A 15,591-nucleotide genomic window follows, 5' to 3' on the forward strand; every position below is an offset into this window, starting at 1 on the left:
CAATTTGGGTTGAATCTATACGTTTGGTTTAGGGTGCATACTGTAAGATACACATCAATGTCTACCACAGGGGTGTATGGGCATTTTAGGATTAAAAGGTCACAAAAACGAGTCCACTGCCTTGTGCATAAACAGCATCTCTCTGCTTCTCTCTTTCAGTAACTGTGACTGTGGGAGGACAGCAGCACTTGCTGGGACTTTACGACACTGCAGGGCAGGTAAACTACTACAGATCATTTATGTTTCCTGTCCCATGATTTGTTTGTTACTGTTGCATATTGGGTTTTGCTGCTTGTGCTGTTGTGCTTTTGTGTTTTTTGTTTGTTTGTTTAACAAATATTTGTCTGCTTAACAAATATGAATAATTTAAATCTGTTAAAATTTATTTCAACATTAACAATATATATTAAAAATGTAAAGCTGTAATGGTTGAACTGCTGACCTACTTTTTGTTATTTTACACATAGATTTCGTTATGGTTCAGCGGTAAAACATACACACATCCCCAAGACGGAATTTTGTCTAGGCCAAAAACAAAGCCTGATGAGGCTGTTCAGCCTCCCATATACCTATCCCCTACAGCAGGTACAGCGTTTTGCAAAAGTCAGTATTTTCGTCCACTTACCACATGGTGGCATTGGAGATACAGGGAAGAATTACAGTTTCCAACACCAGAAAACTAACATAACATAGCACCAGGCTATTGGTCACCAGCTATCATCTTTTTAAATGTTAACCCAGGCAGCTCGGCACCCATCCCAGCATCCCGACATCCAGGCCAAGGATGTCCATTACAGGAGAACCTGTACCCCGTGCTAACTTGCAGATGTGATGTTTTTACTGCTTCCACTGCCTGTGCTGTGGTGCAGTGTGGGTGCACTGTGAGGCTGCAGTAGAGCCCTGGTCTGGGGGCTGCGTTCACCCCCTGGATATATGGGGGCAGAATTTCTCACTGCCTTGCTCTGCCAGGAGAAGGGCAAGGGAAGGTACCAGGAGCACAACATGTTCACGATGAAATTTTCCTCTCCTACCTCCAAAATGCCAGCCAGGGAGAGAGGGAGGGGGTCATTCCCAGACAGGGAATGTCCACCAGCTCCTCCTGTCAGAGCTGTCACTGGAGGCAGCTGGAGAGGAAAGCAGATATGGGGGGTTGCAATTGGGACAGAGCAGCTCAGGGTGCTGGGCTCTGCATTCAGGAGCACTCCTTATCTGCATGTTTTTGTCCACGACTGCTATGAAATTCATAAACCATGCAGAAGGAGACTCTCCTGTCAGCCAAAGGCCACTCGTTACAGGCTGTACTTCACAGCAGTATGTAGAGAGGTCAAAAACTGCATCACAACAGACTATCACTTCCAGAAAAAGCTGTACTCAGCAGAGCTCAGGACTTTATGCTCTGCGTTTTGCATTGTTTTATTCCTATCATTGTGTCTGTAGGCAGCAGAGGTCACTTCATGGCTAGCTCCATGCTAGTTACAGTCCACTCACCCCTTCTGTTTTCAAGGTGCAAACAGACAATCCAAAAGCCAGACCTAAAATAAGAACCAAGTCCTTGTCCTGCATCAGAAATTTGAGAAGTGCTTGTGCAACTTTCTTTTCTGCACTCACAAACGCGGAGCTCTGAGAGTGTCTGTCATGATCTGGCAGCTCTGCAAGCCCCTGCAAATGAGACTGGAGTTATATTCAGATCTCAGTCAGATTTTACCCAGTGCCTTAATATTTCTGTGTGTTTTGAAGGGCTGACACTTCCACCTGCCACCCACTTCCTCAGCAACACATCCTCTTATTTGTCCTTCTGAGCCAAAAAAAAACATAAATCCGTTTGGCTGACAAACCTCACCCCTCCCTCCGTCCCTCCACAGTCATCTTGCCATCTCCTGCTTCAAACTAGCCAGAGCACCACCTGCCTCCAGGTGACATTTCCAGCTCCTTGGGATCATTTCCATCTCAGACTTGAGTCCAGCAGACGTGGCCATCTAGTCAAAACTTGGAGTGTGAATCACTTCTCGATGACTAGATTGTATCTGCGTGGAGGCTGGAGGGATGATGCTTCCCACATGCTCAAGCTATAACGACAGATCATCTGGGTTGTTTCCTCCCTCCTTCTCCTTGTGCTGTGTGGCTTTCCAAAGGCATTGGTGTGAAGTCATAGCCAAAAATAGCACTTGCCGTTACAATGCTATAAAACACATGCTAATGAAATAACAATTGGAGAATGTACTCCTGCAGCAGGACCCTCTGTCAGCCTGGAGGGAGAGCTGGCAGGGACCCCAGATCTGGGGTATCTGGTTTTCTGCTTCCCTGGCACAAAAGTCCTAGGAAGAAAAAAAAAAATTACTTTTCTATTTCTTTTTTTTTTCTACAAGCTGGACTCAGGTGTGGAGTGCTTTAATGGCAGTAAGTGTATGCAGAGGGATCAAATAAACAAACAAAAACAACAGCAATTTAAAAAAAAAAAACAGCGGGGGGAAAAAAAAAAAGTAAAAAATAAATAAATAAAATACAAGTTTTGCTGAACTTTCTCGGGCACAGCAAGCCACAGGAACCTAAGAGCAAGGCCAGGCCTGGCGCTGGCCTTTCCATGCCAAACCAGTAGCCAGGCAGTGTGGCGGGAAGCCCTGCATTCTCCAAACAACAGCCAGAAAAATGCAAGCATGAGCCAGTGAAACAAATTAATGATTAGCTACAGCCCACGTGCATGAAGACTCACATCCCTTCCCAAACATCACTATCGCTAGCTGCAACACCTCCAGATATGCCCTGAACCCAGGCAAACATCCAGTGCCTTTTTTACACTATTTAATTGGTTGACTTCAACAACAAGCTGTCTCTGAAAGAGAAATGGTCCTGATGTGCTGTATTTCATAAAGGTCTGTTGCAAGGTTTTGCAGCCTTCCCCTGTAGCAGAGTGAGCAGGAACAGAGACAGGGTCCTCACCTGATGTGCTCTGGAGGCTTCTGCAGCCTAGAGACGGGGATGCATGGGGTCAACTCATACTCATGACATCTGTGCTTGTGCATTAGCACATCCATAAGAGCTCTGGTGCGCCCTGACCTCCGCTATGTGACAGGTGGCTGTCCCTCCTTATGGTTTATACAGGGCTCTGTGCTGCTAGCACAAATCAAGAAGGTTTATCAGGAATAAGGAATATCCTTTCCTCCTGAAAAAGGATATTTTGGGGGCTCTGGAGGAACAAGCAAACTCCAGTTAAATGCACACTTCTGTAGCTGGCACCGCTAGGCAGAGCACTCGTGGCTTTTAGTTCGTTATTTTAATGGTACAGTAAGTCCCGGCCCCTCTAATTAGACACGTCTGGAATATGGAAACTGCTTACCTTTAGCCAATTTCTTTCCAAAAAAAATTTTGAATCAAGATTCCTCGAGGGCTTGCTGCCACCACGTGGCTATTTCAGGAGGCTGATTTGCAGTGATTAAACTGAAAGCACACAGGAAAGGACTTTGCCAGGCACTGAGCATCAGCCCACACTGACATAACAAACTTCGTAGCTTCAGTATCCAATGGTCCCACCAGTGTCTCTGGTTTTCCTTTCCTGCCGTTCCCTGTACCTAGATATCCACCCTTTCTTGGCTGATATGTCCAAACACATCCTCTTACCATGTAAATCCTTCTTCAAACCAAGCCTTTCTGTGATGCTGGTGAGACAGGTTATTCAACAAACACTCTGGCTTGAAGAAAGCAGCAGGTTATCTCCACCACCTGATTTCCCCAAGGGAGCATCCTCACTGAAGGACAGAGGTCTCAGATAAAGTATTCCGATTTCAACAATTTCAAACAGCTCCAGAAAAACAAACAAACAAACAAACAAACAAAGTTCTTCCCCTTGGTTGGGTCAAAGGGAGGATGACTTTTAACTAAATCCAGTCAGAAACGTGCTGTCCCTTGAAGTGTGCAGAGCACAGCAGGGAATTTGCAGCCAGGGCTGTAAACCAGGGCTGCCCCCACCCACAGTTATCCCCCATCCCATAACACACTTCCCATTCTCCCCTTGCAGGAGGACTACAACCAGCTGAGACCCCTGTCCTACCCCAACACGGACGTGTTCTTGATCTGCTTCTCGGTGGTGAACCCTGCCTCGTACCACAACGTCCAGGAGGAGTGGGTCCCTGAGCTGAAAGTCTGCATGCCCAATGTGCCTTACGTCCTCATAGGAACACAGGTAATGCTTCTTTGGGGCACCGCCGGCTGTCGCAGGGGTCCTCACAACCTCTGAGCCAGGGGGTGGAGGCTGAGCTCTCTGGAAAGGCTTCCTATTTAACTTCTTCTGTGAAAGTCAGGCAGCCTTCAGCATTAGAAGAAAACTCAGGGACTGAGAATGGAATCCAAAATGCAGATGTCCTTTTGTGCTAGTCACAACTGGCAAAACTCATCCTATCTCTTTATTCACATCTATGTTAATGTGGTCTCAATGTATAAATACCTATAGGGAGACAAGATTTCTGGCAGGGGAAAAAAAAACACAACACACACACATCAAAATCTATAGTTGGAAGCAGAAGCTAAACTTTAAACTAAATTTAAAGAAAGGGAATAATTAACCAAACAACTTACTTGGAGACAAGGGACGGAAACAGCCTCCCTCATGCCTTACATCAACACCATAATTACTGACTCATCATCCCTCTTGTGCTTTAGTGGATGTTAGACTGAATTATCAGAACACTCCATTTCAGCCTTAAAACCTGTGAATCTATCAGTCAAATGAAAATGCCTTAAACATGGGTTTGGAGCAGGTATACTACAGCCTGGAAAATGTCCAAACATCAGAGAGTTACCTAAGCCAAATCAAAGAAAGAGATCAAACTCTGGGCAAAACCAAAATCTTCATGCCATAGCAAAGTCCAGTTATTCAAACACTGGCTTAGTTTTCAAACTGTTTCAAACACTGGACTAATCTAAAACACCAATTTTAAAATATTAGTATTATCCTTTGGAACACGTGCTCTAACAATGGATGGGTCTGAAATGCCAGAACATTTCACTTTGATATTTTCCATGGAAATAAAGGATTTTGTTTCAATTCAGCCAGCTAGAGCTGTGTGTGTCTGGTCTGTCACGGCGTTTTACAGGTGATGCAGTGCAGGATCACAGCAGCCTCCCTTTCCAACGTGGCTCAGGCTTCTACCACCCTTTCCAAGATACATAGTGAAAGCCACTGAGAAATGCATCTTTCCTGCGCTGCACCTGAGCTGTGCCCTGATAAATGGCCAATGAGAACTAGTTCATGTTAAACAGAAAATTTAAAGAGAAAAATAAAAGGAAAAAAATATATAATTCATTTTTTTAATTATCATGTGAGGCTGAGAAGACATAATGGGTTTGTAAATCTATAGATATCTCTTTCAAGAATTACAGCAAGGTGCTACAGAGCATGGGGTTTGTGTATTTTCTGCTAGATTGATCTTCGAGATGATCCCAAAACTTTGGCTCGGCTGCTTTACATGAAGGAGAAACCACTCACCTACGAGCACGGAGTGAAGCTGGCTAAGGAGGTAACACATTTTGCTGGGGTCCCAGGAAATTGATCGATCACAGCTTTCCGCTGGGTGTCTTTCATTCAAGGCAAGCTCCCCCATGTTTGTTGGTTGGTCCCAGCCAGAGATCCAGTGCTCTGGAACTTGCATTTCCCCACGCTTGGTAGCAACAACACAAGGACAGAGCAGGTCTTTTTCACACTGATAAATTAGACTACACTTGGTAGATGCTATTAAGACAGCACCTCCTCAAGACCCCCTGCTGCACAGTTGGGAAGCCAAGCCCCTGGTCCAGAAGTTCAGCAGGAGGACACAGGTGCAGCCCCCCTCCATCTCTGGAGGGCCCTGCAGGGCATTTCCATGCTCCTTTAAACCCCTGTGAGACACAGGTGTTCCTAATCATCCCTGCTCTTGCTCAGAATGACCACTGAGTTTGTCCTTCAATCCCACAGGCAGACAGATATAAACCTAGCAAGAATCTCACCTCCCTTTCTGATGGTTAGGACACCTGGACATACAAAGATGCTGGAACGGGGTCACTCTGCCTCTGCCAACAGTGGGTGCTCACTTCTCTCTCCTCTTTCAGATCGGAGCACAATGCTACCTGGAGTGCTCTGCGCTCACGCAGAAAGGCCTTAAGACTGTCTTCGATGAAGCAATCCTGACCATTTTCCATCCCAAGAAGAAGAAGAAGCGTTGTGCAAAGTGCCACCGCTGCTGCACCATTTTGTGAAGCCACTTGGAAAGACAAGTGAGATGAGTTCAGTGAAACCAAGCAGGTTAGAAAGGCAATGAAAGTCACATGCAACTGAAATGGGGAACATGACCAGAAAAGGGTCCTTTTTACCAAAAGAGGAGCCCTCCATTCTGTGAAACCTCCAAGCTGTATCACGCTAGGCCATCTCATGTCTATGTGCTTTCCTAAACCTCCAGAGCCATACGCAGCCTGTTCCCACTGCTGCAGACTGCGCTGAGCCAACAGAAACCAGGATGCCTGCTCCTGCTCGACTCTTCTTCACCTTAGGGATAAGGGGAAGGTGTTTGGAAAACAAGCAAAAAAACAAACAAGGAATTAAAGGTGGTAAAAGAAACAGGAGAAATTCCGTTTGTGGCCTTAAGCAAGTATTGATCAAAATTAGGAATTTACAGTACATAGGAATTGAATCTGAACTGACTGAAAGCACATGGAGATCTGTAGAAATCTAATATGTAAGATGTACACTATAGGTAGGAAGTACTTTTAAATTACTTTTTCTTTTTTAAAGCTCGCTAGGTCAGGATATACTTCAGTTTGTTCAAACTACATGGAAGCAAAGGTGGAGTGATTCAGTTTATTTTCACTTAATGGTGAAAGTTCACAGCGTCCGTATGTTGCTGCACCCAAGCTATCAAAATGGATCAACATTTACCTCCAGACTTAAGGAATGTTCTTACAACTTAAAAATGCAAGTAACTGTATTTTTACAGGGGAATGTTCAGGCTGAGCCACGTTTCCATAAGCTGGGAAAGGAAGAACAGAGTTGTAGCATTTACGTACTGAAACAAAGACGTTCTGCCACCAAAGAGTATTGCCCTAGACATGAAATCCCAGCATGCGACAATCGCCTCTCCAAAGTGAGAACATGAAAGAGACACGTTGCCATGGCAACTGAAAAATTACCTTATAGATCAGCTGGATTTCCGCATCTCACCCAGCAGATGAAAATAGCAAAAACCAAAAAGCCAAAGGTCATGCTGATCTCAAGTGCTTTAAGGTGATCCAAGTGCCTTAAGATTTTTTTAGAGTATCTCATGTAAAAAAAACTTACCAAAGCAGAGTTATAAACACAGTGATTTACTGTAGTTCCCCCTCCTCTCACTCATTACTTCTTTCCTTGCTCCCACTTTCCGTTCTCCTTATGGTAAGTGCTGGTCAAGTCGCAGTCCTCAGGAGCGGACTCTCCGGCAGGCTGCGGATGATGGGCTGCAGCCCACAGCACAGAGGTGGGAAGTGCAGACCTGGAGGGAGCACAAGCTGCCTGTAAGTTCCCTGTGCTGTTGAAAAAAAAAAGTGTGCTTTACTCTAAAGCCTCTCCAGGGAGCCTGTACGTTTGCACTTCACAGCAACATAGATGCTCAGAGGCAAACTCAAAGGGGATCTGCCTTCGGGTACCCTGGCAGTAACATGAGACTGTTTTGTTGTGGATTTCATTTGCCAAGCAGAAAATCACAGTGCCAGCAAATGCAGATTTTGAGACCTCAGATGTAACTCCTTGCAAAAGCAGCACCTGCAGTTAGTGATCCCAGAAGTGCTCAGAGTAAGCAGCTAACAGAAGAGTACCCCCCGGCGTGTACTGGGCCCCCTTGCCCCACTCCTCTCCAGAAGCACTGTGATGTGGCTGAGTGCACACAGGCAACCAGAAAACCCTTGTCATCAGTGCTGAATTATAGACCCAGTGTTAATCTGAGGAATCAATGACTTCAGCAGGATCATAGGAACTTCACCATTGGTGCAGAGAAGGGAATGAGCATGCTGCAGTGCCCAGTCCTGCACCCATTGAAGATTATGGACCCAAGCTCCTGCTTTCACTCTAGCATGAATTTTATTTGACATGGACACTGACAGAAACCAGATCAGACACCTCAAAACATTTCTAAGTGGAGATCAATGTTTTTCAGTGAAAAGAGCGATCAAATCTGGGCTAAGTGCCTTGCTGCTCTCACACAGCTGGCTTTTACTCACCACCTCTTCCTTGCTGCACACAAGTGTGGATGAAAACAAAGTTGCACTAATTCAAAGCTATACAAAAAAAAAAAAAAAAAAATTCCTTACTGCTGGCCTTAACCCTACATACATTACATTTGATTCTATTATGTCCCAGACATTTGCTTCCAATGGACTGCCTGATACAACACAGCTCAGAGCGAGGACAGAGCTGAAGCCTGGTGAAGGAGCTCATGTCATGCCGCAGAGGCTGTGCTGCTGTCCCAACACGTGTAGCAGTGAGCAATCACACAGCTGGGACACCAGCAATCAGCTCAACTATAAGGTGTAAAAAGGTATTGGAAGACTATTAGGGAAACTAGGAGTGACTAAAAGTCCACTGGGGAAGAAAAAAAAAAAAAAAAAAAAGGTTTCAACAGATATCAGAGAAAACAATTAGAGCTTCCAGTGTGCTGCTCTTTGCTTCAGTGGAAAATAAATAGGTGATGATTTTGTTACAGCTGATGTAGGCTGCTGTAGAGCACTAGCCTGTACACAAGTCTCGGGTTGAAGTAAGTGAAGTCTGCTGTAGCTGAAGTGCAATGCAAACACTCAGGTTGGAGCTGCCAGATATTCTTAGAGCTTCACAAAATACAGAGGAAACAAAAATCCAGACTGACAGCTGAGCTTATCGCAAAATAATGAGCACACTGGCAAAGTGCAATATAGCATTCCCGGCATGCATCAGAGAAAGCCACAATACTGAAATGATATTTCTGTGTGCCACCTAGTATCAGGGCTGCCTATTAAGGGATGGCATAGGATAGCCACATAAAATCAAAAATCAAATAGGAAGTTGTCGCGCCAATGTAACTACAGTGGTTTGAGGAAAATTAACTAAAAAATCATATGGTGATATAGAAGCTAAAATGCTCCTATCCTAATGTATTAAACTGTAGCAACCTGCAGAAATCATCACATAGCTGTGAAAGCAGATACATGTAAAAATATTAAGACTAACCAGGGTTTTATTCATATTTACAAAATGAAGTGCATAAGTTTGTGAAGCAGTACAGTTATAAGTTTTTCAAGCTGATTGTAACCAAAATTTGACATTTGGGAGCTGGAAATGAGGGAAGGTGGTCACAATCCACTAAGAAATCACCTCTGTACTCCTTTTATTTTTAATTTCACTTCCAACATAAATAATTGTGGTTTTTTTTAAATAGACACGGCTAACGCAGGTCCCCTAAACATTAGGTCTGTGTTATGTACACACATTTATCCATGCAAATGTGACATTTTTTCAAGGATCTGCCCTGATATCCTTCTGTTTTGGAGAGGATGGAATAACACAGGGCAACAGGCTTCAGAAAGGCATTGTAGACAGATGCCAGGAGACTCATTGACTATCTGGCAAGTCATACCTAATACCTTTCCTAAAAGCCAACAGATGGTGTGTGAACAGGCAGCAAAGCCTATTTTCAGAAATATCAAAACACCAGGCACAGTGCAAGCACAGGCATAAGGCAGCAGATATAAACTTCAAGTTATTTTCAAGCACCATTAGTAACAAGAAAAGAAAATCAATAAATGATTGCCAGCTGAAAGGAGATAGGTTTTCTCATTGTAAGACAAGCTGGAAATCAGACCCTGACTTCACCTTCAAAGGAGCAGAAGCAGGGCAGTATAAAGGCTATAAACCATCCCAGGAACCTATTTGACAGTGTCCTTTTAATGCAAACGATGTCAAAGCCTTTCCTGACGGAGCTGCCCCTGCTAATAGTCTGCTGCCATTCCTAATGCACTCACAACTTAAAAGAAGTCTGCTAGATCCTAGAAAACCCATCTCCTTTGGCCTCTTCTGAAACCTTGATGTTCTATCGGGAGTTGTTAACCTGAATTTCTCTGACAAAGAAAGATGTGGAAACAAAGCTCCAACACTACGCAGTGCAATACAAGAGCATTTGTTCAGCCAGATGTAAGCCCCGTGTGCTTCTATCCTCCAGGAACGGAGGGGAGCAGTTCCCAAGCTGAGCTCCCCCTGACTGTCCTGCATGCCAAACACTCCCAGACCTTCCCTCCCTGCCCTGCGAACACCTCCTGTCACAGCAGTGCGTAGCTCACAAAGAACAATCAATTGCATCAGACTGAGAAACAAAAAGATTTTGTCTCATGCTGCCTCGAATTAGGCTTAATTAGTGCCAAAGGCACAATGTGGGCCTTTCCCTCGACTTCGACACCTGCTGAACCTGCCACTAATCTTCTCCACCATCAATACACCGGGAGAGTGCCTGACACAAAGGGTTGGTGTAGGCAAGAAAGGAAGCCTCTCGTGCTAAGTAGGAGCTGCAGAATTCACACAGAGTCCAGCAGGACCACTGAAACAATCATTTCAGCAGCTGTCACTGATACTTCTCACCTTTCTTCTCTTTTAAAGCACTGCTTCAGTTCAAAACAAACACAGCTGTCGAGATCTCATCCAAGATACTGTCCCAAGACTCTGGAGACCCAAAGTGAGAGCCCTTTACAGGAGCTTGGAAAACGTTGTAGAAGTTCCTGCAAACAATTTCTACCACTGCCTCCCTTCATCACACCCAGTGCTGTACACAGCAAGGGATACATTGGCCAATTACACCGAGAGTATGTGTCTAGCAGATGTATTTTCACCACGGGAGCTGGCACTTCCTTACAAAAACATCCCTCTAATTCAGATATGAAAGCTTACTTGTAGTCCATGACCTTTTCTTCAGCTTTTTTTTTTTTCCCAGCGGCACAGCAAATACCTCCTGATTCACAGCACTGAAACCTCCTCCAGATTAAAAATAAATTGCAATGGCATCAGTCTCAAGGCAGGTTGGTCTGAAACACAAACACAAATGGAGAAGGCAAATGTGCCTTCTCCGCTGCAGCAATACAACATATGTTCATTTAAGCCCAGGAACCATTTGTTTAATGAACAGGTTGAATTCAGGGATCTGGCGGCATATGCATTGCTCCTGTATTTTCCTTTTGCCTAAAGAGTATGTGTGATTTGTTTCATCCTGCTTCCGTATTTATCTGGAAAATATAGAATATTTTCTTGGTTCACATCTCTACAGGACTAGAGGAGTTTTCACTGTGCCAGGAGGTGAGCACGGAGCAACCTATGTCAGATAATTTCCGGACACAGTTGTGCTCTGTGTAAAAATGAAAACAAGCCTCTACTATAAATGCCTATTTTCCTCTTAGTGAATAAAGACCCTCTGAGGGCAGGAAAAAGCCTCCCACTGACTTCAATAGTGCCTTGTGATCTCAGCTCTCCTCACCTATCAAAACAAAACACGAATAGCTGCAAAATCAGGGTCCAGAGTAACAGTCAGCTTGATCCTGAAATGTAAATTTCATTTTAAGATATTAAGGGGGTGCCCATAACAAGGATGGTATTTTTTTTTCATTCTACTTTCTTTGTTTCAGTTAAAGCTTTCAGAAACTTGTGAACAAGAATTTATTTTTTCCCAGGTAGTTACAGGAGCCCCAACAGAACAACAAAGGGAGTCAGAACCTCACTACAAGAGCAAAATGAGCTCACAAACCCACATAACGCAGAGGGACAAGCTCATATGAACTGCGATCAATGGTTAAAGGTCTCTCTGACTTTGAAAACACGTGCTAATAAAAATAATTTTGAGCATGATCCCCCCTCTGCTCCTTCCAGAACATTCAGACCGTAATGCCATAGCGGTTGGCTGTATCTCTTAACTATAATTTCAGGTTGCGATTTTCAAAGGTGCTGTGTTTCAGCTTAATTTCTCATGAAGACAACGGAAAATTTCAGTGGGGTCCACACATGACTAACATGGAAAGCATTTGAGCATCTTCTTGATTCCTTTTTGTCTGCCCTATTACTGTGGCTGCCCAAGCTTTGAGCACACAGATACACTGAGCCGGGTCCAAGAATCTGCTATACATTTTGGCTGCTGGTTGTTGACTCCCTAAAGAAGTTAGGCATCTGGAGACTTTGATCTGATCTGATCTTAAGCTCAAGCTCTGGAGACTGGATTTGTAACTCCTGCTTTCAACCATTACTGCAGCCAAAGATGAAAATGATTACATTAGCAGTGTAGTATCAAGACAAATAGGTATCTTTGCTGAGTTTGACACTGCACTCATTGCTGTCATTAAATTTCATCTCATCCCAGTGGAGTGGTAGCATTCAGCACGCCAGATTGAATTTTGCATTTGGTTGTGCCAAAGATCACTTTGAGCTCTCGCTGATAGCAGCTCTGGCAAATTCTGACTTTGATCAGAGGCTAATGAATTCACAGCAAACAGTTGTCGCCAGTCTACAGTTTCCAGATCGTCCAGCACAACAGTTATTTGTACTGATAGCGTGTAGAAATTTTTGTCTGATGTCTGTCAGAGTAGTTTGGACGTAAGCCGTGTCCACAGTGTGACTGTCATACCGTCTCTCCCAGCACACTTCCCCAAAACAGGCAGCTGCTCTAACAACGTTACTGAACCGGCAGGCACCGAACCACCCTGTCGATATGGAGTAAACGAGCCCAAACTTTCCCCAAACCTGTAAATATTAACCCTTTAACAAGCATTAACGTAAAGCTTTGTGAGAGAGGAAAGACACTGCCGCAGTCATCTCCACTCCTCAGCAGCAGTGACCTGAGATGGTGAGCCCAGGCTGCCGGGTGGGATGTGCCACAGAGCAGGGCACAGCACAGCAGCCGTGCTGCCACAGCCCCAAGCCTCCCCCTTGTGAAAAGGAGGGCTTCAAAGAGGAAGGCTGCAGAGAGGAAGAGCAGGGAGACAGACCTGGACTGTCCTCGAGTGCAAGGATAACTGAATCCAGTCGAACCTGTCATGATGTTGACGCACTTGTTACGTACAGGCATTTCGCTGCAAAGAGATTCTCTGCTTCCCTGAGAACACAAAGACAAGAACATTTTCTTTCCTTTCTTTTAGCGTAGTACTTCAGCAATACTTACAGATACAGTGCAACAAGTTATTCTCATTGATTTTTTTCATGAAGCAAATGCAATGACCTCAGCCCAAATCAGAGCCTAACACATCATCCATCAGCTCTTAGCCAGTTAAGAAAGAGCATCATTTACTTGATGTGAGCAACTGAAGTTTCCTCTCTTAAAAGTTGCTACGTGCAATATCTCTGGAGTATGGGTCTGGTAAAACCAAAGGATGAGTACTAAAAAGTTATGTCTGACTTCTGAGTGCCTATCTCTTTCTAATGATGAACCAAGTCTTCAAAATTCAAGTCAAAGCAATACAGTTTTCCAGCAATTGTTTTGCATATTTTAAAAATCATGTAAACAGTATTAGTTTCCTATTTACTGCACATGATTCTGTACTCTTTTGCTTATCCTCTTTTAAACATGTAATTATTGTATATTGTAACTGCATATTAATAGCCTCTATTGTACATAGTTTATTTTAACAAAATAAATGTATTACTAAGTATTTTGACAGCATCATTCGAGGAAGGTAGTGTCGCACTGCATATTTTCCCAAATGCTAATCACTTACATTCAGCATGACATTTTAGGCAGGAAAAATATGCACTGATATATAGGATTGATTGCTTTTGGGTGGTCCAAGAACCACCTGCACCTTCCAGTGACCCCTCCAGCAACACAAAAAGTGAAACAGGAGGTGATACTAGGCTTGCTAGGTCTCAAGTATGTCCCTTTGGGCAAACTGCTGCCAAACCAACCCCCCTGCAGCCTGGACACAAGGGACGGTGGAGATGTGGAACCTGCAGGTCTGGCTTCCTGCTGGCCCCCAGCCTTCAGCTTACTCCAGTCCCTGCATATCCCACAAGGACTGGCCTGGAAATATTTATTCTCCCATCCTCAAACAATACTGAGGTGCTTGGTTTGTTGATTGTTTAGGTATTACTTCCCCCCTGGCCTGTAGATAAGGGGTTCTTGCTATTACTGTCTGCGGTCTCCACTGAGATATCATGGCACCATAAAAGGATTATTTTCTCCCCTGAGTGAATATTTATAGTGTTTTGGAGAGAAGCCAGCATGCAGCAGCCTTGTAAACATAGGAGCTCTCTCGGTAAAACAGCTAGGGAAAGCATTAGTCCAAGAGTTTTGAGGGGAGTTTGTTACCCCCTGGCAAACCTAACACGAGGGTAACAAAACCCTCCAACAAACCCTTAGCGGGGGTAAGGAAGATGATGAGCTGTGTAACATCTGGCCCAACAGACAGGACAGGGAGAGGAAAGAAGGAAAGTGAAACGGTTAAAGGGCTGAAGAAATTAGATGAGGAAAGACAGCCCTTAAATGCTGGGCTAAAATCAAGACTATGACTGCCTGCCACTGGAGGAAGCTGCCATTAGTCACCAGTCCTGCTGTGGCCAGGCCATACCCAGGAAGAAGCAGCATGGAGGACGTGTACTGCCTTTAACACCAAGGTGCTGAACGCATCCTCCAGTGCAGAAGCTTCCCAAACTGCTGCCTGGATGTACCCAGGGAAGGATAATGCTATACAGCCCAATGCTTATACCAAGCATCCGCTCCTGGCTAGGGTCAGAGGCAGGATATCGGGTGAGACAGCCCTTAGCTCGGGCGCAGGGCAGTGGTTCCTGTTTTCCTGTGAGCACAATGAGAGCAGGAGGGAGCTGCCTATCCCATCCTACAAAGAGAAAGCCAGTCAGTGCAGGAAACACGCACCCAAGGTCGTATCCTGCCCTTCCTCTCGCTCTAACTCAGGTTTGAAGATGGGGTAAAATATATTCCCGACTGATTTCTGACGGGGTCGGTCCTGATGGACATGCCAACTGCTGCATGCAAACGAGGGGAGCTGAGCCTCAAGACAGTGGTTGTCTTGACAATACTCTGAAAGTATTGTCAAAAATGAAAGCACGGCGTGACTGCGACTATTGCTGTTCACATCAGAAGAGTGACAACAAATCCAAGAAACAGAGAGCTGTGCAGGATGCAGACATGAGTCACCAGAGACCTACAGCCTGCTCCAAAATGCACTAGGGAGAAAAAACTGGCTGTATTGTCACTCCCAGTGCCCAGGAGGGAAACCGAGGCAGAAAGAAATCCACTGTTTTGCCCAAGATCACCTGGCATGCTTATGGCAGAGCCAAGTCCAGACTCAGAGCTATACAGTTATGCCTTCTCCATACCTGCACCTTCTCCTTTCTAGGCAGGTAGATGCAACCACCTCCCTTCCTTCAGAAAGTCACTGCAGCAGGCATTTTGAGGAATTTTGCCTGGTGCTGGTGCTCAGTGTCCCGGTGAAAGTGACAACAAATGTGCTGGTTGTGCTCCACTGCTGAGAAAAGATGTGGGATGTGATGGCCTCTGTGACAAACTCTCCTTTGCAAACTTGCATAGCAAAGACAGAAGGGCTGTTTAACTGCTTTGGACAGGTGGGAAGGTGAGATACAAA

The 15,591-nt window shown here is 44.7% G+C and overlaps 1 protein-coding gene across 1 annotated transcript in view; it reads left to right on the forward strand.

Annotated features, from left to right (window-relative positions):
- The window catches only part of RHOJ (ras homolog family member J), a 54,689-nt gene extending 41,048 nt beyond the window's left edge, over positions 1-13,641 (forward strand). Inside the window, exons 2-5 of the mRNA XM_068682496.1 lie at positions 160-218; positions 4,013-4,177; positions 5,415-5,510; positions 6,079-13,641. Coding sequence (XP_068538597.1) covers positions 160-218; positions 4,013-4,177; positions 5,415-5,510; positions 6,079-6,225 — 467 coding nt within the window. The 3' untranslated portion in view covers positions 6,226-13,641. The remainder of the gene's footprint in view (positions 1-159; positions 219-4,012; positions 4,178-5,414; positions 5,511-6,078) is intronic.
- The last annotated feature ends 1,950 nt before the right edge of the window (positions 13,642-15,591 follow it).

The sequence above is a fragment of the Anas acuta genome, chromosome 5 (genome assembly GCF_963932015.1).
Source record: "Anas acuta chromosome 5, bAnaAcu1.1, whole genome shotgun sequence".
Classification (NCBI taxonomy): Eukaryota; Metazoa; Chordata; class Aves; order Anseriformes; family Anatidae; genus Anas; species Anas acuta.